Genomic DNA, 27,141 nt, shown 5'->3' on the forward strand with positions numbered 1-27,141 from the left:
CCCCAACTCATTCTGCTTGGCTCAAGGTGCTGAGCTCTTAGGCTGGCTAGAAATTTATCTTTTAGAGTGAACTGCTCTTGGAATTCCCATGTCAATTTTTTGCCCCCTCAAAAGATGACAGATCAAACTGTCAGTTACCACTTATAGTGGAAAGCTCAATGTGCATGATCTGGAGAATGCTAAGCAATTATTCCATGACTTAAGTTATAAAGATTTTTTTTTCTCTGAAACTGTCTAGAAAGCATAAACACTGAGATTAAACAAATAAAAAAAAAGCCAAAGTTAAAGGCAAAAAGCAAGAGCCAGAGATTTTTTAAGGAGTTATTTTTAACATCTGAGATCATTCTGTTCAAAAGGTTTCCTTGTTTTGCTGCTGAGAGTCCTCTAACACATTGGCCATATCCAAACTCTTGCTATTGAGGCTAAACCAACCACTGAGGAGAATGCCTAGGTTTTCTTCACATTTATGCAAACAAATCCTGGGAATAAAATAAACCATCACTCTGGATGTGAAAACCAGGGGAGACTGTCTGGTTCTCATCTTCACTTCACAGATTGGGAGCCCTGCAGCAGAGTGACTTTGCAAAAGTGATCTGCTAACCTCACCCTACTTGTGCTCTTCTGCCTGCTTCCTTTCTTTCTCATTAGGTCTCTCTCTATTTCCCTCTCTCTCTCTCTCTCTCTCTCTCTCTCTCTCTCTCTCTCTCTCTCTTTCTCCCTCTCTCTCCCCTCTGGAAGTGAAAATACTTCATCTGCTAAAGCTGAACTCCAAAGAAACCTTTCTCTAGAGCAGAACAAGCCAGGTGGAGAGCCTGGTCCTCACTCACTCAGGTCGGAACACTGGACGACACGCAGGTGACACTGACAGCGGAAAGGACACAGAGCCTCTGTGTGAGGGTCTTCAGGAAAAGTTTCTTCTGGGGCAAGCCCTGATGCCTCATCTTCTAGCATGAAGTCAAATAAGCCTCTCTGTTGGAATGGGCCGGCCCAGGAAACGTGTGCAAGCAGGAAGAAGATGATGGTTGTCTTCATGGCTTATTGCACTTATTATCACACCCAGAGAATCTAGGAGACAATCACAAAGGTTTAGAAGAGTGACCTTACCTGATTTATGCATTTCTTAGGTTTAATGGGGGGGGGGAATTCATTTATATCAGGAGACAGAATGTTCGCAATGCATGTGAAAGGTATAAAGTATGGGGGCCGGGCGGTGGCACACTGGGTAGAGCACACACACATGGTACCATGCTCAAGGACCTAGGTTCGAGACCCCTGGTCCCCATCTGCAGGTTGAAGGGTCTGTGAGTGGTGAAGCAGTGCTGCAGGTGTCTCTCTTTCTCTCTCCCTCTCTATCTCCCTCTACCCTCTCCATTTCTGGCTAGCTCTATCCAATAAATAGATACAACTAAAAAAAATTTTTTTACAAAGATGTAAGGTATGTTACAAGCTGCCTTGCATAGCTATTTACTTGTGAAGGAAATTGTAAATATTATTTAAACCTGCTGGCTTGAATTGAGACTCAAAATTAAAATGAAATAGGGAGCATTCATGTTGGTTGCAACATGTTATGCTAAGAATCATAATAATGGAATTTTCTGAGCTCATCCAAATGCCATGCTCTTGTCATCTATAGGAATGAGAGACCACCAGCTCTTGCTCCAGAAATATCTCTGGAATTCAATCTTATCTACCCTTCTCAAGACATTTATCTTGTGCCCCAGACCCTTTGAATCACTCCCTTTGAAACCATGGCAAAAGTTTCCCACTGGTCTCTGCTTTGAGTATTTCCTCCACTGTAATCTGTTGTCTCCTCCTATCACCCAGGCCATCTTCTCAAAGTTAAATTTCATTGTATGACTCTACTGGGCTGCCTATCAAGTCCTATCTCATGTGGTATCCACAGATAGTCCAGCCACGTTACCATTTCCATCCTAATTCAGTCTGTAGCACAACTCAAATGCTCAAAGCTAACAGGGGTTTCCAGCACTTACCTTGTAAGTGTGCTGTAAAGATTAAATGAGAGAGGAGGTGTCCCTGGGATCTTGCCTGGTTCATCCAGGCAGGGTTCTGTTTCCCAGAGCACGTTGCTCTTACCTCTTTTAAAGAACTTATCACATTATAATATAATTTGTTTTGCCTGCTCAGTCAGTCTGCCCACTCCCCCCAAAACTGAAAGATGTTCTCTTTCAGGGCGTGTCTTAGTACTTTTTTTTTGTTTGTTTGGCACATTGGCCTTGCACAATATCATGCACACCAATGACTCAAATCACCATGAAATTATTAGCCATATAAATTACTCAATGTGTTTCAAGCAAGCGGTCAAGATGAACTCTTTCAGACACCAAGTGATTGCGTTTCTCAATGCCAGATTTCTGAAAGTTGCAAAAATGGAAAAACTTCAACGTGGTATATGCATCATCCTAGTCCACAAACCAATCTTTTTGGCTCCTTTCCTGAACTGACTGCTTTGAATAAGCCAATCAACATACGTGGAGGAATGACCATCTTTATATGACTTATGGAATTTGACTATACCAGTAGGGCTACTTCCAAACAGAAGTATAGTTTTGGTCACCTCACATAAATGCTGTTGCTTGATAAGAAATTCTGAATTTATATGTTTGTGTCTTGAGCCAGTTGCTCAGTGACAAAGGTATTAGAGAAATTGGAATAAAACAGTAGTTGATCATGGGGTGAACACGAAGTCATTTTTTTAGTTGACACATTTTAAAGTCCCATTTAAACTGCTTCCAAGTACCTCCTCCAGTACTTGGAAACACAAGGTAGATACTATCTTTAGTCCCGGTTTGTTTTGATTTATCCACTTGTCATAATTCATATTATATATAAAGAAAAGAAACACATAGATGAACTAAAATTTTTTTAAAATTTAAAAAAATGAACTTGTGGAACTAAAAAACCAATTAGTGGTTATCAGAAGGGAAGGGGAAAAGGGAAGGGACAGATTGAGACAAAGGGAACAGTGGTACAGTGAAGGGTAGAATTCAGCATTCAGCAGGAAACCTGACGGTCCAAAGATGCTTGTCAAAGCATGCTTGCATGAGACTTCTATAGTGTTATAATACAGTGTCACCTCAGAAAATGTGCTTTCTCTAAATATCCATCCATGTATAAAGTGCCACATTCAAAACTTGACTTAAAGACTGGTTTAGCATCACACATTTATTTTTACCTTATCCAAAACTATAAAAAAATTTTAAAAATCCCTTTGTATGGATTAACTTTGCTACACATTGGGGAATTTTTTTCTATGTCCACTAAGGAGGAGACAAATATTTTTTTAGTTTCTTGCAGCTGTGTTCTTAGCTTGTGTTCATCACTGAACTATTTCTGGAAGAACACATACATGTGATATGGACTGTTCCTTTTTCTTAAAAATAAACTACCAAGAAGACTGTGATTCACACTCTTTAAATTCAGTATCATTTTTTTTAATCCCCCCCCCCCCCAGGATTCCATTTCCACTCTAATTCTACATTTGCCTTCTCAAGGAGACCCTATTTCTTTGGCTGCTGTCCCTTGGATGGGATCTGTTGGAGTGGTTTTCTGTCTGCTTCACATTAAAATGCAATGTTTACGGTTTACCACAAGTTTGCTAGCCTTGCATATTCATGTTCTTCAATTTTAGAAGGAAAAAAAATGAAAAAATGAAGTAGAGTAATTGCAGATTGAATAGAGAACAACAATAATAAATGTAGCCCTTCCTCTCTTTCTTTCTTTCTTTCTTTCTTTCTTTCTTTCTTTCTTTCTTTCTTTCTTTCTTTATCTTATCTCCAGAGTGTGCTTAGTTATTTCACTAACTCAAAAAGGGGAAAGGTGGAGTATTAGCTCAGGGGAATGTTGTCAGCCATATTTGTTTACTTTCATTAAGATGGTAAAAAAATCTTCTGTATTGCTTTCTCTTTAGTTAAAGCGGAATGTAAGCTCATAAGCTCCATTACTTATTATCTATCACGTGTGTGTGTGTGTGTGTGTGTGTGTGTGTGTGTGTGTGTGTGTGTGTGTGCGCGCGCGCATTTCAACACTTAATCTCCTGGGGCAAGAACTACAATATTTCAGGAGACTTAGATTCTCCCATAAAATAACTTGATAAATGTAGCATAATATATGAAGACTAAGTATCTTAAAACAAATAGTTTGGCTTGCTGGTACTCAAAAATTCTTTAACAACTTTCTTTCTTCCTTAGAAGAACAGAAAAGTAAATAGTGACCAAGGGGGGGAAAAAACTATTGAAACAATTAATTCACTTTTCAATGTTCCCCAAAAGCTTTGTAAGTATACTCAAAATACACTGCTTTTGCTTTGGATGTTGCTCAGTGCTAACTGCAAGCAATACCATCCATACAGTATAACCTGTTGCTTTTCTTTATGATCGCTTTTACCAAAAACATATTTTGTTTAAGTATTTATGAACCCATTAACTAACTGCACCGGTTAGATCCACATTTTCATAAGGTTATCTATGCCTTAGAGACTTTCCAAATTAAAATCTCACTGTCAGGATTGAAGTGAAAGTATACTTGCAGAGGGAAATTAAAAAAAAAATCCAGCAGTAGGTAAATTCAACACCTCAGAAATAATAGAAATGGTTTAAAGTCAACAAGCACAGCAGCAGAAGTCCATAAGAGCTGCTTGAAGAGGCATTAGGTTCTGTTTCTGGTCAAACAGCAATGGGAAGAAAAAGCCACAGGTATTTATTTGCAGCAGTGGGAGTCCTCTGAACCAGTGATCAGCAAGTTATCCTGGTTGGAAACAAGGTAGAAAAATACTGTACCCCCTCATATTCTAGTAAATTCACCTAATAATGAAAGATAATTTTCCACTGAAAATATTGACAGGGTCTCATCCTGGCATTGAAGGAATTACATTACTGAGATTATTCCAGCTAATATATATAGTGATCAACTTATCTCTCCGGTTATAATTTCAATCCCATTCTAGGGTATAGAAATAAACATTAGATGTTTATGAGAAATGACAAGACTTCACCTCTCTGAGGTCTTGAAAGTTCTTAAAATATTCAGGAATAGAAAATAGAATAAAATCTTAAATATATCATGCAACTACAAATAGAATGCCTGTCTAGAATACTCTTTTCCAAAACAGACACTTCTTAAAAGAGCTACATAGCATTTCATAAACATAAATACAAAATGCATCAATATAAGTAGTCATGGAGTTACAGTTACTTCAAAATAAACATATTTGCAAGAACAGAAACAACTCAAAACAACCACGTTACCCCAAGAAGTTCTGCTTTCAAGCAATGCTTGTTTCAAATGCTGCACAAAGACCAGTAAAAAGTCGAGCATGGTCATTTTCCCCTTTCTCTGCCTCACCAAGCAAATCCTTTTTGCCTGCAAACTTGATTGAAGTTTTATTAGTCCGTAACAGAGTTCAGGACAATTATTGAAAGCCATACCTTTTTAATCCGGGGAATTGCCACAGGAACCCTCAGAGCTGAGATGTAATGATACTCAGTTCAGCCCCAGTGAAAGAATTTGCAGGTGTGGAAAGGAGGAGGGGTAGGTACTCCTCTTTGACTGTCAAACCTCCTGCTTCTACTGCATAGCAGTTAAAAAAAATACCGTTTCTCTCAATGAACTCAATCCAGCTGACACCCACATTAGATCATATGGTAATGATATGTCTCTTGTAACGGAGCCAGAAACTTTATCGGCCTTTTTTTCCCCTCCCCAGTTACTTTTATTCCTTTTGCATCTGCTTAGAATTCTAAACTGTTTCTGTAGGATATGACTGGACTTGAAGTTTTATCTTGTGATGTTGATTCATTTCCCTAAAAGACTTTTTTTTTTAAACGAAAGGACTTCTTTCTCCACCCCCACTTCACTAGGCACCACTTCTTGTCTTGTTTATAAGGAATATTTATTAGAATTCTGAAGTGACAGTTTTACTTGCTTTGGGGATGTATGAATTTGGCAGATGGAATGAAATTAATCTCTCTCTCTCTCTCTCTCTCTCTCTCTCGCTCTCTTTTAATATGGTCTGAAAATAAATGAGTATCCTTATGTTAAAACACTCATTCATTTGGATTCTTGTCTGTCTTGAGCTATTTGGGCAAATTCATGGGAGGGTATATCTGTATATTTGTAAAATGTCCTGGAATAAAGCCATATGATGTTACAGGAAATGAATGTCATTTATTACTGTCGTTACTCACAGTTTTTTGTTTGTTTCATTGCTTTTACTTTTTGTGCTAATTGTGTTTATTTTTCTGTTTTTGTTTAAAGTACACAGATACTAAAAGTAGGTTCTAATTTAATTTAGCCTGTATGTGGACATTTTGGTTTTCATGGAATAAACTTTTCTACAATCCAAAACTTGGGAAAAACAATAAAGTCTAAGGCCCTTTCCAAATTCAGTGAATCAAAGAGAGTGAGTACAAAGAAGAGGGGAAATATTTATCTAGTCACTGCAAAGCGGTTTTTGAGTTGGTGTAATTCCCTTACTGGGTGACGGTAGGGCTCTCTGTGTTTAGACTTGTATCTTTAAGCCTTGGCCCCTAGGCTGTTTCCAGGTCTGAAGTTGAAATTAATATCTGTGAAACTTGAGAGCAAACCCCGTCCCACCCTCTAGACTCCTTCCTTGCCTCCTCTGATCATCTCACCTCACATTTCTGCAGCAGATACTCTGTTCCTTGATACACATGAGGGATTCAAGTATGGAATGGATATCAAAATGAAGAGGAAGGATGTTACCCCATGACATTTTGCCCTGTTTCCCAAGCCCAGCCTCCCCAGTGTAATGTCTTGGCCCACTCCTTCTTGACATTTAATAACCATGCGTCCAGTGATGCTGGTGCTTCTGAGAAAGGAAAGGATTCTTTTCACTAGCTATCAGGAAAAGTCCCTGGTCCTTCTTCCTTAGAATTGATCAGCTTTCTTGTATGACATTTTTCTCTGTTTGCCACATACTGTCTCATCTCCCTAGTACTGTAACAATAAAGTGACAATAAGTAAAAGGTAATTCAAAATCAAATAGTAATACTAAGAGAGGTATTTGTCTTCCTATTTCAAGTGTCCGTTAACAGAGTCATGCTATACAGTAACTCAAGGAACAGACTTAGTGAAGAAGTGTTCAAAGACAGATTATTAGGCATGCCGGGCTTAAAGGGTTTCTTTTTCTTTCTTTTTTTTATCACCATTCTGAGCTGATATGTAATCTTTATTTATTGGGTAGGGACATCCAGAAATTGAGAGGTTAGAGGGAGATAGAGAGGGAGAGCGAAAGAGATATACCCATAGCACTGCTTTAGCAGTCACAAAATGTTCCCCCTGCTGGTGGGGACCAGGGGCTGGAAAGCCCGTCCTTTGCACATTGAAACAATGTGTGCTCAACCAGGTGTGCCACCACCTGGCCCCACTGGTTTTTCTTTTTCCCCCTACATAGAAACACAGACAGAGTGAAAGATAACACAGCACTAGCACTTCCTTCAGAGCCATGGAGGCCTGCTTGAACCTAGGTCACACACATGACGTCACAAAGCAGCCATACTAGTCAGGGGAAATGTCTTGTTGGCTCTGAGTCGGCTGTTCTTCAAACTCAACTAAACTGTACAAGATGAAGAAGTAACAGGAACGATGATGATCTTTACCCAGTGGATACAGGATCACCTCAATCACAGGTGATCTTAATAAACATGAATAGGAAGGGAAAACAAAGTAAAACTTGGACTGGGATTTGGTGCACTGCACCAAAGCAAAGGACTCTGGAGAAGGATTGAAATAAAGGGGCTGGGGATGGGAGGAGGAGGAGGGTTTGGGGGGTCGGTCCATGTTCATGTTGGTGGAAAAGGACCTAGATTGGGGTAAGTCATTTATAGGCACCTATCATAGTGAGATGAGAAAGTACCAGGTGTCAACAATTGTACTGTAAACTGTTAACCTCTCCCCAATAGAACTATATAAAAGATAATTTTTATCCGCGGAGAGAGATGAAGGTGTTAATCAACAACAAGAAACAAAAGCAAAATTAAGACAGAAGTTAGAGAGAACACAGTCTCTTGATATGCATATTTTAGGAAATAGTTTGATTAAGAGTCACAGCCTGGGGAGTCATGTGGTAGCACAGTGGTTAAGCGCAGATGGTGCAAAGCGCAAGGACCAGCATAAGGATCCTGGTTCAAGCCCCCAGTTCCCCACCTGCAGGGGCGTCACTTTACAAGTGGTGAAGCAAGTGTCTATCTTAATCTCCCCCTCTGTCTTCCCCTCCTCTCTCCATTTCTCTCTGTCCTATCCAACAACAAAGACATCAACAACAACAACAATAATAATTACAACAATAAAAAAAGGGCAACAAAAAGGGAAAATGAATAAATAAATATTTAAAAAGTCTTTAAAAAATAAAAAAAAGAAATTAAAAAAAGAGTCACAGCTGGAAAAAATCAAAGAAAAAAAAGATAAGAATTTCATGAAGCATTGAATAAAATAAATTTAAAAAGAAGACTTACAACCTGGATCTTCCTTCTTACAGTAAACTCTATCGAGTTAGACAACTTACTTACCCCCCTTTGAATTTTGAATCTCATTTTCTGTATCTGTAAAATGGTTTAAACTGTATCTTAATGCAATATATATATTATATATATACATATATAATATATATATCTATATATATAGAGAGAGAGAGGAGAGAGATTAAATAAACATTAGGGACTGACACACCTGGAGGAATGCACATCTTGCAATGTGCAAGGACCCAGGTTCATGTCCCCAGTCCCCTACCCTCAGAGGGGAAGCTTCATGAGTAGTGAAGCCATGCTATGTATGTCTCTTTTTCTCTTTCCCTATCTCCCCCTTTCAATATTTCTCTATCTATATCCAAAATAAATAAATAAATAAATTAGCCTTGTTTGTGCAAGATAAACATACCCATCCTTTTAATTTTAGAAGGAAGTTCACTTCCAAAGCTATAAGAATTTTACCAAATATCATCTTCCTTAGACCCAGGACTTTAGTCAGATTTTAAGTTACCCATATGTTGTCATACCTGTGCATATTTATTTATGCATTTGTTTGTATAGGGATTGAACATGACACATCTGCTGTGAAAGACCTATGCACTACCACTGCATTCGCTCTCCACCCATTACAACTGCTTTTCAGTCGAAGAAACTTAATCACAATAAAGTCAGGTGGCATTAAACCATAAGGAAGCCACAGGACTATTTCAATTGAATGGGAAACAGAACATTCTGGAGGCTAAAGACCAGTGTCAGTGCAGAGACTCCCTTCAGTTTATATCCTGGTTTGGAATGTTTGGGGGTAGGTTTGTGGAAACCTTTGCTGCTCTACAGGTGTTTGAAATATTCAAATTCTGATGTCACATCTGCTATTAAAATGACCAGCCCTGTGATTTCTACTGACAACACACTGGTTCACAAGGTCACAATGTACTGCCAAGGTTCATTTCAAGGCTACTCACTCTTGTTGACATCAAATGCCAGTGAGTTTAATTATGTCTATTTATTAAGGTGAGAAGAATGTCCAAGTCTAGAAAGATCACTTCTAACACTTTATTAAGAGGTTGGGAAACAAGTGATTATCTTCATAAAAATAATGCTACTTCTTTATTCTTAGACAGACTCATCAAACTCAGGTCAGAGGCTAGAGTGGGTTTTCTGGCTTGCTGTCACCCTTGACAGTTCCACGCTCAACCATGTTACAAGACTAAGGTGGGTGCAAGATAGCTTGAGACAATTAATCATACAAAATTACTACTTGGCCATCTTATTTCTCATGTGACTTTAAACTCATCACCATACATATAAAGAATATATCACAGATGCCAGGCAATGGAGCTAACCTAATTGGGCTCTCACATTACAGTGTGCAAGGACCCAAATTCAAACCCCTGGTCCCCACGTGCAGAGGGAAAGCTTCAAGACTGGTGAAGCAGGGCTGCAGGTGTCTGTCTCTCTCTCTCTCCTTCTCTATCTCCCTCTCTTCAATTTATCTCTGTCTCTATCCAGAAACAAAAAATGCATTAATACACACACACACACACACACACACACACACACACACACACACACACACATATGTACCACATTCTTAAATCATTCACCCATTGATTAGCATTTTTGGCTATTTTCATATGGTTACTGTAAAATTTTCCAGTGAACATAGGGCAAATATATTATCTCCATTTTCTTTAGATAAATACCTAGGATTGCTGAATCATTTGGTAATTGTGATTTTTCTGTCTTTCTGTCTTCCTCTCTCTCTCTCTCTCTCTCTCTCTCTCTCTTTCTCTCCCTATTTCTCTCTTTCTCCTTAAGAACTTGTATACTATTTCCATAGTGTCTACACCAATGTACATTCCAAAAAGAATTCTCTTTTCCATACAACCTCTCCACACTTGTCTGTCTTGTCTTATTAGATGATGGTAATTCATGTCTCTGCAATGACTATTATTGATACTACTGAGTTTTTATTTTTTCTTCCTGTGCCTCTTGACCTTGCCCCATATATCCTTTGAAGAAATGTATATTTAGGCCCTTTGCTTGTTTTTTCACTGGGTTATTTCTTTTTTTGTCATTGAGTTATAGAAGTCATTTAAGTCACACCTTATGAGATATAAGATTCGCAAACAGTTTCCCACCCCATTGATTGCTTGTTTATTTTTAATTGTTTATCTTTACTCTGTTTATTTTTAATTGTATCCAGTGTTGCTTGTTTACTTTTTATGTCTTTGTTGCCTGGGTTTTAAGTGTTATATCCATTGGCTGTATCTTCATTGTCAAGGAGAACAGTTTATTTGTTTGCTTGCTTGTTTGTTTTAAAATTGGGGCTTCCTACACATATGGCCTCATGATTTCTGGGCCAGTTTTATATTCAAACAGAGATAGGAGAGGAAGAGACACCACCCCGTAGAACATGCTGTGTGTCAGGGCACATCCTTGTGGTGTCAGGGTTCAAACCAAGTTGCATCTCTCCATTGTAAATTATCCCTTCAGCCCAAAGAGATTTTTTTCAATTGCAAAACAAAAATAAAGAAAAATCATTATAACTTTACTATTGTTTCTTTTAATTTTTTCACTTGATTTGATTTTTTTAGGACAGATGGAATTTGAGAGGGGACAATAGAAAAGGAGACAGAGAGACACCTGCACGCTGCTTCACCACGTGTGAAGCTTTCCCCTCCATGTGGAAACCTGGGACTCAAACTTGGGTCCTTGTGCACCTTAATGTGTGTCCTCCTCTTCCATTTGTACCACTAGGTGGCCCCTTAGGTTTTTATAAGGATAATATTAGCATGTAATTTTGGATTTCCAACACAGGCTAACAAGGAGGAAAAGAGGGAGTCAAAGGTATTAAATTGGAGAATGGATCTCGCTTGTAAATAACAAGTGATTATCATAGCCAAAGCGTTTTTTTTTTTTAAATATTTTATTTAGTTTATTTTTGAGAGAAATGCAGAGAGAGAGAGATACAGAGAGAAACACCAGAGCACTGCTCAGCTCTGGCTTATGGTGGTGTGGGGGGATTGAACCTGGGATTTAGGAGCCTCAGGCATGGCAGTCTGTTTGCATAACGGTTATGCTGTCTCCCCCGCCCAGCCAAAGCGTTTTTGACATGCACATAAGACATAGCCAATTAGCATGTCATGAGGTCAACTTTTAGGGTAATCCAATATTTGATTGTCTTGATAGTGGCCAGAGAGTAGAATATTAAGGGAGAAATCTTACAATCTAAATTATGAGATATGAAAGGTAGGATGGGCATGGAATATTTCCCAGTGAGTTCTTCAGTGAGAAAACAAAACAAACAAACAAACAAATAAAAAACCTGAGTTGAATCAAGGCTTTTCATACTGAGCAGTGACAGAAATGGTGACATTTTACAGACACTTTAGATGGACATACTGGAAGTGGGTGGAAACTATAAAGGAGAGAGAGAGAGAGGCAGAGAGAGAAAGATGGAGAAAACAGACAGTATCTGGAAGACACCTCCTGGCCATGCTTCCCCCTATTACTAAGTTGACTAGTCCTACTAGAATTAAGGCTTAAAATCCCACCAGTCCCACCAATGCAGACTCCTTTAGCAATGCTAGACATCCTTTCCTGACACAGGAAGACATCCAGAGTACAGATAAGTGGTAGGGCTGGGGAACTAGCACAATGTTAATACAAAAGACTTTCATGCCAGAGGCTCTGAGGTCACAGGTTCAATCCCTAGTATCAACACAGCAGAGCTGTGCAGTGCTCCTGTCTTTCTGTCTCTCTGTGTATCTTTGTCTCTGTATCTCTCTCGCTAAAACAGCTAAATGAAAGATATATCTATACAACAGGCTAAGGGTATGGATTGACCTGCCAAAGCCCATGTCCAGTGGAAAAGTAGCTATAGGAGCCAGAATTCCTACATCCTGCACCCCAAAAATAATTTGATCCACAATACCAAGTTGGGGAGAAATTTTAGGGAGAAGATGACCAGAGGGCTGTGCATTCCAAATCCATCAATAAGCAGAGAGAAAGAAGGGAAAAGGGAAGGACACTTGGGTGTACTAAAAGGTGTATGTATAATTTAGGGGGCCATAGGAAAAAATGGGCAAATATATACAAATATAGACAGATAGTTGTACAAAGAATACTTAACCCATATCTGCAGCCTTAAGAAAACTGCTGTAGCTTCCATTAAAAGGAGTGGGGATTCAGAACTCTGGTGGGGGGAATGGAGCAGAGCTGTGCCCATTATCTTGTGATTTTGTAAATCAATATTAAATCATTAATAAAATTATGTATATGTCAGTGACATCCAAACACAAAAGGAGATACAAGAGAATAAGCTGTGATTCCCAGTTTCAGATAGTGGAGAAGACTGTGGAAATAGAATCCATTTCAAGCAAGATCAGTAGACTTTCAGATATGTGGCAATTGGGCTCACAGCCCTGGTTCTAGACTTCTCAGCTCTGCTTCTTGGAGAAGATGTCATCTATGTGACCTTCAATAATCTATGTGACCACCAGTCATCTATATGACCTTTAGTCATTTATGTGACCACCAGTCATCTATGTGACCACCAGTCATCTATGTGACCACCAGTCATCTATGTGGCCTTCAGTCATCTGTGTGACTACCAGTCATCTATGTGACCTTCAGTCATCTGTGTGACCACCAGTCATCTATATGACTACCGGTCATCTGTGTGGTGACCAGTCATCTATGTGGCCTTCAGTCATCTGTGTGATGACCAGTCGTCTATGTAGCCTTCAGTCATCTATGTGACCACCAGTCATCTATATGACCACCAGTCATCTATGTGACTACCAGTCATCTATGTGGCCTTCAGTCATCTGTGTGACCGCCAGTCATCTATGTGACCTTCAGTCATCTATGTGACCTTCAGTCATCTATGTGACCTTCAGTCATCTATGTGGCCACCGGTCATCTATGTGACCTTCAGTCATCTGTGTGACCACCAGTCATCTATACGACCTTCAGTCATCTATGTGACCTTTAGTCATCTATATGACCTTCAGCATTGTCCTTACTGAACAGAGCACTTTATAAACCTGAAGTGCCACACAAGAAAATAAACCAAGTCATTGCTGGCAAAGGAGTTAGAGTAAAAAGCTACTAGATTCAAGGAATAAGCTATACAGGTCTAGCTCAGGCAATGCAAACTTCAGAGATATCTAAGAGTTTTAAGAGGCTTCTCCCCCACCCCCAACCCCCACCTTCTCCTTCATTTTCTTGCCTTTTCTGCATGTGCTAGTCTATGCCTTGTTTGGTTTGGAGCATTTCAGTGCAGGTCGTGTCTGTGCTCTGTGTATTTACTGTACCACACTTAGTCAGTCTGTAAATATTCTCTTGTCAGCTTATCCTACTAAGGCCACAGAACATAGGCCTCCGGAATTCAAATGGGCACCTGAGTGAAAAGCTTTACTCAAATGCCTGCACTGTAAAAATAAGGGCTTTGTCTAGTTATTTTCGCTGAGAGCTATTCAATATTTAACTTGGTTCAAATTGGTCCTTCCATAGCAATAAGTCAGACTTTGCAATTGGCTTGGTTGTTTCTTTAAAAATTCCCGATGTGAATTCTTGACACTTCTGTAAATGAAAAAGACAATGAAAATGAAACATGCCTTCCCATTTGATTTTTTTTCCCCTAATGTTTGGAGCAGCACTAGATTTTGAATAGATTTAAATTTAAACAATTGAGGAAGTATTATCATTTGGAAATGATTCATGTGTCCATCTTTCACAGGCGAAAGTCTAAACATGCCATTTTCGTAAAGCATTAAACCATTAATCTGTAAGCTTACTTTGTAATTATGAGCCTCTGGGGATACAAAGGAAAAAGGAACATGATGACATTTGGTGTTTCAGGTTTAAATCAAAAGCTTGGCTTCTCATGAAACATCTTCAGTCCTGGAGGCCAGTTTCAGTAATGTCCCAAGGATTACTCATGAGCTGAGAAGCACAAAACCCAATCTAGAAGCAGGATACTTCTTCCCGTAGGCCAAGAACCAAGACAGTTTGAACTATCACAATAGCTCTTCAGATTAGTGATTTGTCAATGTTCTCAGTGATAAGAACAGTATGTGCCTGCATGAGTCAAGCCACATTGTTGGATACTGCCATGGGTTCCAGAAAGTACTGTGAGGATTCTTATTTTTTAAACCCATGGGGCTGGCAAATATGGTGTTTGCCAACTGGCAATTAAAACATGGTGGCAACACCAACATCACGTTAACAAGTACTTAATGGTGCTTCTCTCAGTCTTTAGTCACCCTTAATCCATTTCCTGCCTATTCTAGATAACTCCTAGAAGTGGTAAGTGAAAGGTTAACTGAAGGGGTATGTTGTTGTTGTTGTTGTTTTAGCTAGCGTAAAAAAATAAAAATAGCTGTCAGTACATCTTACCTTCTACCAAACTGTCATCCTGCTTCAACAAGAGCTTAGACCTCTTTACTTATTTTTTTCCCCACATTCTCCAAGGTTATTGCTGGGACTCAGTGCCTACACTATACACATTCACTACTCCTGGGGCTATTTATTTTCAATATACTGGCCAGGGCAGAGAGAAATTGACAGAGGAGGGAGGGGTACAGAGGGAAAAAGATAGACACCTGCAGACCTGCTTCACTTGTGACGCTTCCTCCCTGCAGCTGGAGGGAAGCTAGGAGCTTGAACCCAGACCCTTGCACTGGTCATTGTGCTCAGTACTCTGGGCACTTAATGGGGTGCACCACTGTCAGGCCCTCTCAAATGTGTAATTTGCAGACACGAAATGCTTTATATTAAAGCCAGAGTCAAATGCAACTATGTTAAAGTAGTTGCCTCTTTAGCAGAGAATAACTCACCCAGGGAGTTTAAATATCGTGAATTGTTTGCTTACAAAATCGTCATCTACAACATAAAAGTCAGTGCACTTGGAATAATGGTTCTAGGTTTTATTGTGCGATTTTTCAGTTCTCTCTTCAAAACTGATAATTGAGCTTTTGCAAAGTAACTATGTTGAGGCCAGGTAGTGTCGTACCTAGTAGAGCACACACATTACAGGTTGCAATGACCTGGTTTCTAGCCCTCCGTCCCCACTTGCAGGGGGGAAGTTTTATGAACTGTGAAACAGTGCTGCAGGTGTCTCTCTTTCCCTCTTTAGTTCTCCCCTTCCTGCCTTTCTTCCTTCCTTTCTTTCTTTCTTTCTTTCTTTCTCCCTCTCTTCCTCTCTTTATGTCTTTCTTTCATCTCCAGGGTTATCACTGGGGCTCAGTGCTGGCACTACAAATCCACTGCTTCTAGCAGCCATTTTTTCCCCATTTTATTTTTCCATTTTATTATCTAAAATGAATAGGTAAATAAAATAAGATAATAAAGTAACTGTGTCTTGCTACAGCAGTTCTGTGAAAGAAGAAACTCCCTGGGTATGATTTGAAACAATAAATTACAGATATACTAATTTGGTAGCACCACTCAAAATTCCAGTTTATGCCTTCACTAGAAATACTTTCCAAACCAAAAATCTATTGTTAATACCAAAGAAACCATCTTTCTGAAAGACCAGCACCTATGTTTATAAGGCATTTCTGCAAGTCCTTTTAAAATACTGATAGCATGAAGACTAAAGACAAACACCCAGTGCAAGGTGGTGAAGGAGGTCTTTAGTTGACAGTGAGTGTGAAATGCAGGTAGCTAGCATGGAAATATATGACAATATTTTTATGTGGGGTGGGGTGATGGTTCTTCTTCTAGCGTTTGCCCTTCTCCGTAGCCAGTCAACAGCATCAGGTTGAGCCTGATGTAAAGTTTCGAGACCTCCTTTGAATCTGGAGAGGTGGCAGTCGTTGACTATGTGGGTCATAGTCTGTCTGGAGCCGCAGGGGCAGTTCGGGTCATCTCTGGCTCCCCAGCGGTGGAACATAGCAGCACAGCAGCCATGGCCTGTTCGATAGTGATTGAGGAGGGCCCAATCATAACGTGCTAGGTCAAAGCCGGGTTGACGCTCGCAGGGGTCTGCGATGAGGTGTTTGTTCTTTACCTCAGCTGACTGCTAACTCTGTTTCCAAGAGTCTGTAACAGAGAAGTTCAGTGTAGGCGTAGGGGACCAGATTGGGTGACGAGACGTCAAGCGTTGGATAGGGTGGGCGAAGATATCCGCGTATATTGGCAGGTGCGGTCGAGCGTAGACGTGGGAAATGATGGTGATGGTGTAGCCATTTAAGTACACATGTTCACATATGCAAGGACTCAGGTCCAAGCCCCTGGCCCCCACCTGCAGGGGGGAAGCTTTCATTGGAGCAGTGCTGTAAGTGTCTCACTGTGTCTCTCTTTTCCTTCCCTATTTCTCTTTCTCCTATTTAAGAGAAGAAGAAGAAGAAGAAGGAGAAGGAGAAGGAGAAGGAGAAGGAGAAGGAGAAGGAGAAGGAGAAGGAGAAGAAGGAGAAGAAGGAGAAGAAGGAGAAGAAGAAGAAGGGAGCAGCCTATTGGTCTTGTATGCACCAAGTCTCTGTGATAAATAACCCTGGTGGCAACAAACAAACAAAAAACAAACGGGAGTCAGGCTGTAGCGCAGCGGGTTAAGCGCAGGTGGCGCAAAGCACAAGGACCGGCATAAGGATCCCGGTTCGAACCCCGGCTCCCCACCTGCAGGGAAGTCACTTCACAGGCGGTGAAGCAGGTCTGCAGGTGTCTATCTTTCTCTCCTCCTCTCTGTCTTCCCCTCCTCTCTCCATTTCTCTCTGTCCTATCCAACAACGACAACAACAATAATAACTGCAACAATAGAACAACAAGGGCAACAAAAGGGAATAAATAAATTAAAAAAATGTGTTTGTGTGACAACTCACAAATCATTGCCCCCCCCCCAAAAAAAAAGAAGGATAAAAAAGTTAAAAATGTTAAAAATAAATCAGGCAGGGCTGGGCATTGACACACCAGATTGAGTGCTCATGTTAGCCTTCCGGGGTTCGAGCCTCCACTCCGCCTCAGGGGGACTTTTCAAGGTCAGTGAAGTAGGTCACAGAAGTGAGTGGGCCTGAATCTGGGGACAATAAAACTTTATTTACAAAGAAAAAGAATTACAGGAAATGAGCTGGTTTGAGGTCATACACATAGTTTGGCAAGCAAGGCCTGCACAAGAGTCTATAGAGAGAACCATGTCCTATAATTGTCCATTCCACTTTCTATGGAACAGCACTTCTGGGCTGTCCTGTTTCAACATTCACTTATGAAACAACTTCTCTGTAAAGCCTGGTTTGAGCTTTGCGATTGTTCTGAAGCTTAGAAGTATTGATTGCTCCTTTGTAGCATTCACACTATCACATCATCACCGACACAACCGATTATTATTATTTTAATTGTTATCAGTGGACTTCCACTGTTCTGAACTAACATTTTTCAGAGAGAGAAAGAGACAGGGAGAGAGAGAGAGACACACACAAATAAAGACACAACAGCACCAAGCTTCCTGTAGTGTGGTGTGAGTGAAGGCAGGCTTGAACCAGGGTCACATGCATAATGAAGCAGTCATCTAGGTGATATACCTTGTTAATCCAAATCTATTTCTCTATTCCAGTCAGTCTTTCTCTATTCCTCTCTCTCTCCTCTCTGTTTCTCCTCTCTCTCTCTCCTTCTTATCTTATACAGCTGTTAAAAATAATGAAATAGCTTGGTGAAACTTTGATGGGTATTGTATTAAATTTGTATATGGCTCTGGGGAGAATATTCATTTTGATGATATTTATTCTTCCAATCCATGAACATGGTATGTCTTTCCATTTCTTGGTCTTTCTTTCTTTCTTTCTTTCTTTCTTTCTTTCTTTCTTACCAGAGCACTGTTCAGCTCTGGCTTATGGTGGTGCAGGGGTATGAACCTGTGACTTTGGAGCCTCAGGCATGAGAGTCTGTTTTCATAGCCATTAAGCTATCTACCCTCTGCTCAGTATCATTTTCTATTTCTTTGAATAGTAACTCATAGTTTTCAGTATACAAGTTTTTCACTTCTTTGGTCAGGTTTATTCCTAGGTATTTTATTGATTTTGCTGCAGCAGTGAATGGGAGTGATTTCCAGATGTCTTCTATTCAGATTTAGTGTTTTCATAAACATATGCCACTGATTTTTGTACATTGATTTTGTATCCTGACACCTTGCTATATTGCCTAATAATTTACAGTAGTTTTCTGCTGGATTCTTTAGGTTTTTCTATGTATACTATCATATCATCTGCAAATAGTGAGAGCTTGACTTCTTCCCTTCCAATCTGTATTCCTTTGATTTCTTTTTCTTGCTTTATTGCTATGGCAAGAACTTCCAATACTATGTTGAAGAGTTAATACATAGGCTGAGTCTTTGATATGTTGACTCTCTTAAAAGTTAAACCAGGGAGAACAGAAGCAACCAGTGGCACAGCTATATACAAACAATGTCAAAGGACATAAATGATGGTGATGTTGTGTATGATACAGCAAATCCTAACAAAGGGATATTTCAAAGTTAACCCAATTGCCATATAATGTGATTATAGCAACAACTATCTATTTTTTTCTTAAGCCCTAAGACTGCAGTAACCTCCCACTTCCTCTCTAGAGCCTATATTTCCCCCAGTCCTGAAACCTCTAGGGTGGGGCTCACTTTCCTGCATGCTTCTCTCAATTCATACCAAATGATATTACATCCACTGATCCCAACCTAATCAATGCAATGAGTACCACCTCAGCATGCTTCACTTTGGACTGTGTCCAGAGGCGTCAGGCATGGAATGTCAACCCTTCACCCTCATTACTCGGGTTCCAGATGCTAGCATGATGCAGACCAGACTTCCCTGGACAGACAGCCTCATCAGTGTGTCCTGGAGCTCCGCTTCCAAGAGCCCTTCTCAACTAGGGAAAGAGAGAGACAGGATGGGAGTATGGATCTACCTGTCAATGCCAATGTTCAGCAGGGAAGCAATTACAGAAGTCAGACCTTCAACCTTCTGCACCCCACAATGACGTTGGGTCCATACTCCCAGAGGGTTAAAGAATAGGAAAGCTATCAGGGGAGGGGATGGGATACAGAGTTCTGGTGGTGGGAATTGTGTGGAGTTGTTCCCCTCTTATCCAGTGTTTTAATCAATGTTTCCTTTTTATAAATAATTTTTAAAATAAAAAAAGAATGAAATAATCTTCTTTGCCTCATTTTTGGATGAAAGTTGAAGGAATCATGTGAAATGAGATAAGACAAAAAGATGTCAACCTCATTTTTTAAAGGCTTTTTTTTTTATGAAGGAGAACTTTTTTCTTAAATCAACAATAGTGTCACTCCCCTTCCAAAAACAGTTCAAATAGTATATTGCTTGAGAATGAGAATACTACGCTACCACCATTAGTCTCTCAGGCAGTAACTATTCTATAGACACTCAAGGAATATTTGTCAAATCACTTAATAAATGAAGAGAATTGATGGGGCCACCTGGTAGTGGTGCACCAGACTGAACACACATGCTACCATGTGCAAAAACCCAGAGTCAACCCCCTAGTCCTTACCCGTAGCAGAAAATTACTTGAGCAGTACAGCAGTGCTCCATGTCTCTCTTTCTCTTTCTTCCTCTCTTATCTCCCTTCTCCCACTTCGTTTTTTTTTTTCAGTCTCTATCAAAAGAATAAATAAATAAAATATTTTATAAAAAAATAACTGGAAGGACTACAAAGTTGGCTGAACAATAGAGTCCTCAATTCACTGGATTCATTCTTTTGCATGTGGGAGTGAAAGAAGAATTCCAGTGGATTGTAGAGTGATACTTGCTTCTATCTGTTTGTCTGTCTGACTCTCTGTTTCTTCCTGTCTCTCATTCTGAACAAAAATAAAGTGTGTTGAAACGGCAGAGCCAAGTGCATGCATGAGACCTGGTATTTTATCTCCAGTACCAAATTAAAAACTAAATGTGGGACTATGATACTACCCATTAAAATATGACACATGGTTATGTGATCTTATAAACATCTGTTCTGGGAAAACAAAATCTACTAAGGAAGAATCACATTTTCACTCTCTAAAATTTCATTAGAAGACCAGAAAGCATTCAGTACTTAGAGAAAAATATTGGCAGAAATTTTTTCCCATCTAAGTTTTATAGGCATCTTCAGTGACTCCTAACCAATCACAAGGAAGACAAAAGCAAATATAAGTTAATAGGACTATATCAAATTGAAAAGCTTCTTCCCAGCAACAGAAATCAGATCCCAAACAAAGAGAGTCCTCACAGAATGGGAGAAAATCTTTATATGCTGTACAGCAGACAAAAGGCTAATAACAAAAATATATAGAGTTCACCAAACTCAGCAATAAAAATGCAAATGACTCTGGGGCCAGACGGTGGTGCACCTAGTTAAGCGCTCATGTTACAATGCTCAAGTACCCAGGTTCAAAGCCCCTAGTTCCCAGCTGCAGGGGGGAAAGTTTTATGAATGGTGAAGCAGTGTTACAGGTGTCTCTCTGTCTCTCTCCCTCTCTATCTCCCCTCACCCTATCCATGTCTGGTTGTCTCTGTCCAATAAAAAAATATAATGAAAACAAATTTAATGACCCCAGGGGACCGGGTGGTGGCGCAGTGGGTTAAGAGTGCATGGTGCAAAGCACAAGGACCAGTGTAAGGATCTGGGTTGGAGCCCCCCCTGCTCCCCACCTGCAGGGGATTCACTTCACAGGGGGTAAAGCAGGTATCCAGGTGTCTGTCTGTCTCTCCCTCTCTCTCTTTCTTCCTCTCCTCTCTTGATTTGTGTCTTTCAACAGCAATACAAGGGCAACAAAAGGGGAAAAAATAGCCTCCAGGAGCAGTGGCGCAGGCACTGAGCCCCAGTGATAACCTTAGAGGCAAAACAGATAAATAAATAAATAAATCCCATCCAAAAGTGGAGAGAGGATATAAACAGAATATTCACCACAGAAGAGATCCAAAAGGCCAACAAATATATAAAAAATGCTCCAAATCACTGATTGTCTGAGAAAATCAAATAAAGACAAGAATGAGATAACAATTTCACCACTGTGAGAACATCACAGTCCTACATCAGAAAGGATGTTGGAGAGGTTGTGGGGACAAAGGAATGAGACTGCATCGCTGGTGGGAATGTCAGTTGGCCCAACCCCTGTGGAAAGCAGTCTGGAGAACTCTCAGAAGGCTAGAAGTCAACCTACCCTATGACCCTGCAATTCTTTCTGTGAGGATATATTCTAAAGAATCCAACACACCTATTCAAAAAGATCTGTGTACACCTATGTTCATAGTTGCACAATTTGTAATAGCCAAAACCTGGAAACAACCCAGGTGTCTAACAACAGATGAGTGGCTGAGTAAGTTGTGGTCTATATACACAATGGAATACTACTGAGCAATTAGGAAGCATACATTGACCTGCCTCACCTCATCTTGGATGGAATTTGAAGGAATCATGCTAAGTGAGATTAACCAGAAAGAGAAGGATGAATATGGAAACACCTCACTCATGGAAAGAAGTTGAGAAATCAAAACAGAAAAGGGTAAACACAAAGTAGAACTTGGATTGGGTTTGGTGTATTGCACTGAAACAAAGATCTCTGGGTGGATCTTCTGTGTTTGCAGATAATTGAAAATTTTTACACATGTATCAATGGCGGTATTTACTGTATACCATTAATGCCCCCCCCAATAAAAATTAGTAAGCATCATTTCATAGTTTAAATTTTTTTAAGTTTTTTTCTTTTTGATTTTAAAACACTTTATGTATTGGATAGAGACAGTCAGAAATCAAGAGGGAAAGGGGAGATAGGGAGGGAGACAGAGACGTAGCTACACCCCTGCTTCACCACTCAGAAAGCTTTCCCCATGCAGGTAGGGACCAAGGGCTTGAGCCTGTGTCCTTGCACACTGTAACACATGAAATCAACCACCCAACCCCTAATTCAAAAAAAAAAAAAAAAGATTACTGGGGGTGGGAGGGAGTCGGCATATGGGTACAAGTCCCCATCTCTCTGCAACTAGTGGCTGGTTTCTGCATGACATGCTCACCCCAAATATGGATCCTTTTCTGACAGGAAGGGAGAAAGATGTGGCTTAAAATTAAGGTAAATGGGAGTTGGGCTGTAGTGCAATGGGTTAAGCGCACGTGGCACAATGTGCAAGGACTAGCGTAGGGATCTGGGTTCGAGCCCCGGCTCCCCACTTGCCGGGGAGTCACTTCACAGGCTGTGAAGCAGTTCTGCAGGTGTCTGTCTTTCTCTCCCCCTCTCTCTCTTCCCCTCTTCTCTCCATTTCTCTCTGTCCTATCCAACAACAACGACATCAAAAACATTAATAACAACAACAACAATGGAAACAATAAGGGCAACAAAAAGAAAGTTAATTAATCAATTAAAAATCTAAAAAAATAGGAAATAAAATTAAGGTAAATAAAAATAGAAATTGACATTAGTTGTGTCTCTAGAAAAGTATGATTATGGTTTTCCTTTAAATCACTAAAGGGCATCACTGTATATGAGTATTTGTGAATAATGTAAGAGGTTGTTATCTGAAGGTGAAGATGTCAAATCTGGTGTCCACTTGTCACAGCTAATGTCAGAATTGTCCCACTTCCTTTTTTATTTTTTTGCCTCCAGGCTTATTGCTAGGGCTCTATGCCTGCACTACGAATCCACTGCTCCTGAAGGCTATTGTTTTATTGCCCTTGTTCTTGATCATTATTGCAGTCATTGTTGTTGGCTAGGACAGAAAGAAATCGAGAGAGGACAGGAATACAGAGAGACGGAGAAAAAGACATCTGAAGGCCTGCTTCACCGCCTGTGAAGGGACCCCCTCATCAGGTGGGGAGCGTTAACCCGCTGCGCTACTACCCACCCCCTTCCTTTTTAAATTGATTTTTTATTAAGGAAATGTCATTTTACAAAGCTGTTGTTGCCTTGGGATAATTCCATGTCTCCCTATATGTGGTAACCCACCTCATTCACCACCAATGTGCCTTTTCCCTGAAGTCCAGGAGACTGGTCTACTTTGAGACTCAAGTTTTCAGTGAGAGAACATAAGGATTGAAGGAGATACTTAAATACTGTCTTCAACATACTATAGATGTCAGTGTATCTGGTAACTCAAAGTTTCTAAAATTTTTTACCAATTAATTGCTTTTTGTTCTCTTATCAATTTGCTTTCAAGTAAATGCTGAATAAACTTAATTTTTTTCTTTGTTTAAAGAATGTATTTATTTATTCATGAGAAAGATAGGAGGATAAAAATAAAGAACCAGACATCACTCTGGTACATGCACTGCTGGGCATTGAACTCAGGACAAAATAATTAAGAATAAATGCTTTATCCACTGGACCACCTCCCAGACCACCAAGCATATTTTTTTCTACAATAAATTCCTGTCTTCTTAATATGCAGATGGAGAGAGTCAGGCAGTAGCGCAGTGGGTTAAGTGCACATGGCACAAAGCGCAAGGACCAGTGTAAAGATCCTGTTTCGAGTCCCTGGCTCCCCACCTGCAGGTGAGTCGCGTCACAAGCAGTAAAGCAGGTCTACAGGTGTCTCTCTTTCTCTCCCACTCTCTGTCTCCCCCACCTCTCTCCATTTCTGTTTGTCCTGTCCAACAACAATGACAGCAGTGGCAACAACATTAATAATAACAACAATGATGAACAACAAGGGTAACAAAAGGAAAACAGCCTTCAGGAGCAGTGGATTCGTAGTGCAGGCACTGAGCCCCAGCAATAACCCTGGATGCAAAATAAATATATATGTAGGTGGAATCCAAGGTTATAGATCATAGAGACACATAGGTTATGGCATTGAAAGTGTACCTAGGTGCACATTTTCACTTCCAATTCAATTATACCCAGAAGATAAAAGTAATTCCTAATTAACCTGTCTTACAAGAGCAATCACAAAACCCTTTGATCTATACTGCGGACAGAGATTAGATCTCAAACACTATTTTCACCATTAAGTCAAAGACTATTAGCATGCGGAAAGTAATTTATCTATCTGATGAGAGTTCCCATCCACAAAGAAAAAAAATTGCAATAACCATAAAATAGCTCAGTCAGATACTTAATATCCTGACTTCAGAAATCAATTTCTTTCAAGCCTCATTCTCACATTCAGGCATCTGAAATAGAAGAGTCTGACAACTGCATAACCTGGGTGATTGGAGAGCATTATCAACACAGTATGTCCCTTAGTCATTCAGGTTATTGGGTCAGTCAGTCACTCTCACCTCTGTTTCCATTATCTTCTCATCACAAAAAAAATATATGGTTCATTTCATTTTTTGAGACATTTTTAATTGTTTTAAAGATATATGCATGCATTTATTTATTATTTGATAGAGACAGAGAAATTGAGAGGGGAGGGGAGATAGAGAGGGAGAGATAGAGACACCTACAACCCTGCTTCAGGACTCAAAAGCTTTCCCTGTGCAGGTGGGGATCAGGGGCTTGAACTCAGGTCCTTGAGGCCTGTAATGTGTGTGCTTGACCAGGTGTGCCACCACCTGGTCCCTGGTCATTGACTTTACATGACTAATCGAAACAAAAAACAAAAAAGATGCTTATTTAAGAAGAAACCCTCCAAGTAATCTCTTCAGTGGGAGAAACAGTTCCTAGAAGATTGTTACCCTGACAACAAAATCCCAAAATAGAGTCTACTTGATCTGGGACTAGCTTAAGGCAAGATATCTGGTTAAAAGCTCACCTGAATAGTGACCCAGTTGCAAACCCAGTCCCATCTTCCTGAAGGCAGCGTTGGTGCTGTGGTCTCTCTCACTCTTTCCTCTCTCTTCACTTCTCTATTTTAAAAAGAAAAGAAAAATTAAAATCCCAAATTGCAAAATTTGGGATTTTAATTTGGGAAAGAGTGTAAAAGATTAAGAAACCTAATGTGCTTGCTACCCACTCATAGTAAAGAAAATGTGTCCCAAAGTTTCTCCTCTCCAGAGCCCTACCCCATTAGGGAATGACAAACATAGGCTGGGACCTGCCCATATTCATGTTCAGTGGAAAAGCAATTACAGAAGCCAGACCTTCCACCTTCTGCATCCCCATAATGAATTTTGGTCTACACAAAGTAGCAGAAGGATGAAGACTAGGGAAGCTTCCAGTGGAGGGGACGGAATGGAACTTTGGTGGTGGGAACTGTGTGGCAATATAAGTATCCCTGTTATCTTACAATCTTATTAATCATTATTAAGTCTCTAATATAAAATTAAAGGGAAAAGGATAGTTTTCACAAAATGTTGAACCCAGAGCTAACTGTTTCTTAACAATACATGCAGTACTACAGAAAAGATGGTCATCCGTGCAGGTGAGCTCTCTACAGGAATCATCGTTTTACTTCTTGATAGTTTATACATGAAAGACATTTTTATCCTTTTGATATATGGTGTGTAAAATCACATTTAAACTAAAGGTAACATTCAGCCCATTGATACCTCAGAGAGTCTTTACATTTAGAAGAAGCTGTGTGATGTGCTTGCCTCTGCATATGGAATATAATTCAACTACTCGTGGCCCCAATGCTGAATGGGTGACTGATGTTTCTGAATGATTGCATACAATCTTTAAGTGAAATATATCAGGGAAGTTCACCTTTACTAGAAGGAAACAACCATGAGGGCAGGAACTTTGTCTTGTTCATGGGTTTATTCTAATCTCTGAAGAAGATACATGGAAAGGTGTGCGTGTGCATGTGCGTGTGCGTGTGTTAGCAGTAAAGCCAAGAACTTACAAAATGAGGTTCTGGATTTTTTTAAATCTTTATTTAATTAATGAATAGAGACAGCCAGAAATCAAGAGGGGACAGGAAGATAGAGAGGGAGAGAGAGACAGAGAGACACCTGCAACACTGCTTCATCACTTGCAAAGCTTTCCCCCTGCAAGTGGAGATTGGGGGGGGGGGCTTGAACCCGGCTCCTTGAATATTGTGACGTGTACGCTTAACCAGGTGTGCCACCACCAGGCCCCAAGTTCCTGCGTTTGTTCCCTGGAGAATGATGATTTGGTCTCCATTTTATAAAAATTAAAAGTAAACAAATATTAATAATAAAATAGCAATCAAAAGGAACAGTGGGTACAGCAGACAACACACACACACATCTATTCCGTGCATGGCCAAGACAACATGACCTTCTCAAATGGGAGATGACTCACCAGGTTTGATTGATCCTCACCCATATAAGCCAGAACTAGCAGTGTTCTCTGCCCCCTCTCTCTGATCCACTCACTCAAATAAATAAACCTTGGGGCCCTGGGTGGTGGTGGTACACCTGGTTAAGTGCGCATGTCACCAGATTCCAGTATCAAGGTTCAAGACTTTGCTCCCTGCATCTTCACAAGCTGGGAAGTAAGTACTACAGATGTCTTTCTCCATCTGTCATCTCCTCCCCTCTGAAATGGTTTCTGTCTTACCAAATAAAGAAAGACAACAACAAGAAAGACTGGCCACCAGGCATGGTGGGTACATTCTCTGGGCACATAGCCCAATTAATAACCCTGGTAGTAATTTTAAAAGAATAATACAATAATAAAAATAATACTACAATAAATGAGTCTCCTATCCAAGAAGATTAAAGATGAAAATATGCCTTTTGCGGGGGGGGGGGTGGTGGTCCTGGTGCACAGGGTCACACAGACATAGTGCAGAGATAAAAG

The 27,141-nt window shown here is 40.1% G+C and overlaps 1 protein-coding gene across 3 annotated transcripts in view; it reads right to left on the reverse strand.

Moving 5' to 3' along the window:
* The window catches only part of DCN (decorin), a 40,323-nt gene extending 34,566 nt beyond the window's left edge, over positions 1-5,757 (reverse strand). Inside the window, exons 1-2 of one of the 3 annotated variants that reach the window (XM_007524245.3) lie at positions 5,445-5,757; positions 828-1,065 (exon numbers count right to left, since the gene is read on the reverse strand). In XM_007524245.3, the coding sequence (XP_007524307.1) occupies positions 828-1,032 (205 nt within the window). In that variant the 5' untranslated portion in view covers positions 1,033-1,065; positions 5,445-5,757. Of the gene's footprint in view, positions 1-827; positions 1,066-1,991; positions 2,147-5,264; positions 5,286-5,444 lie in introns of those variants that run through there. The other 2 variants (XM_016188629.2, XM_016188628.2) reach the window with 2 other exon arrangements.
* Between the last annotated feature and the right edge of the window lie 21,384 nt (positions 5,758-27,141).

This window comes from Erinaceus europaeus, chromosome 7 (genome assembly GCF_950295315.1).
Source record: "Erinaceus europaeus chromosome 7, mEriEur2.1, whole genome shotgun sequence".
Classification (NCBI taxonomy): domain Eukaryota; kingdom Metazoa; phylum Chordata; class Mammalia; order Eulipotyphla; family Erinaceidae; genus Erinaceus; species Erinaceus europaeus.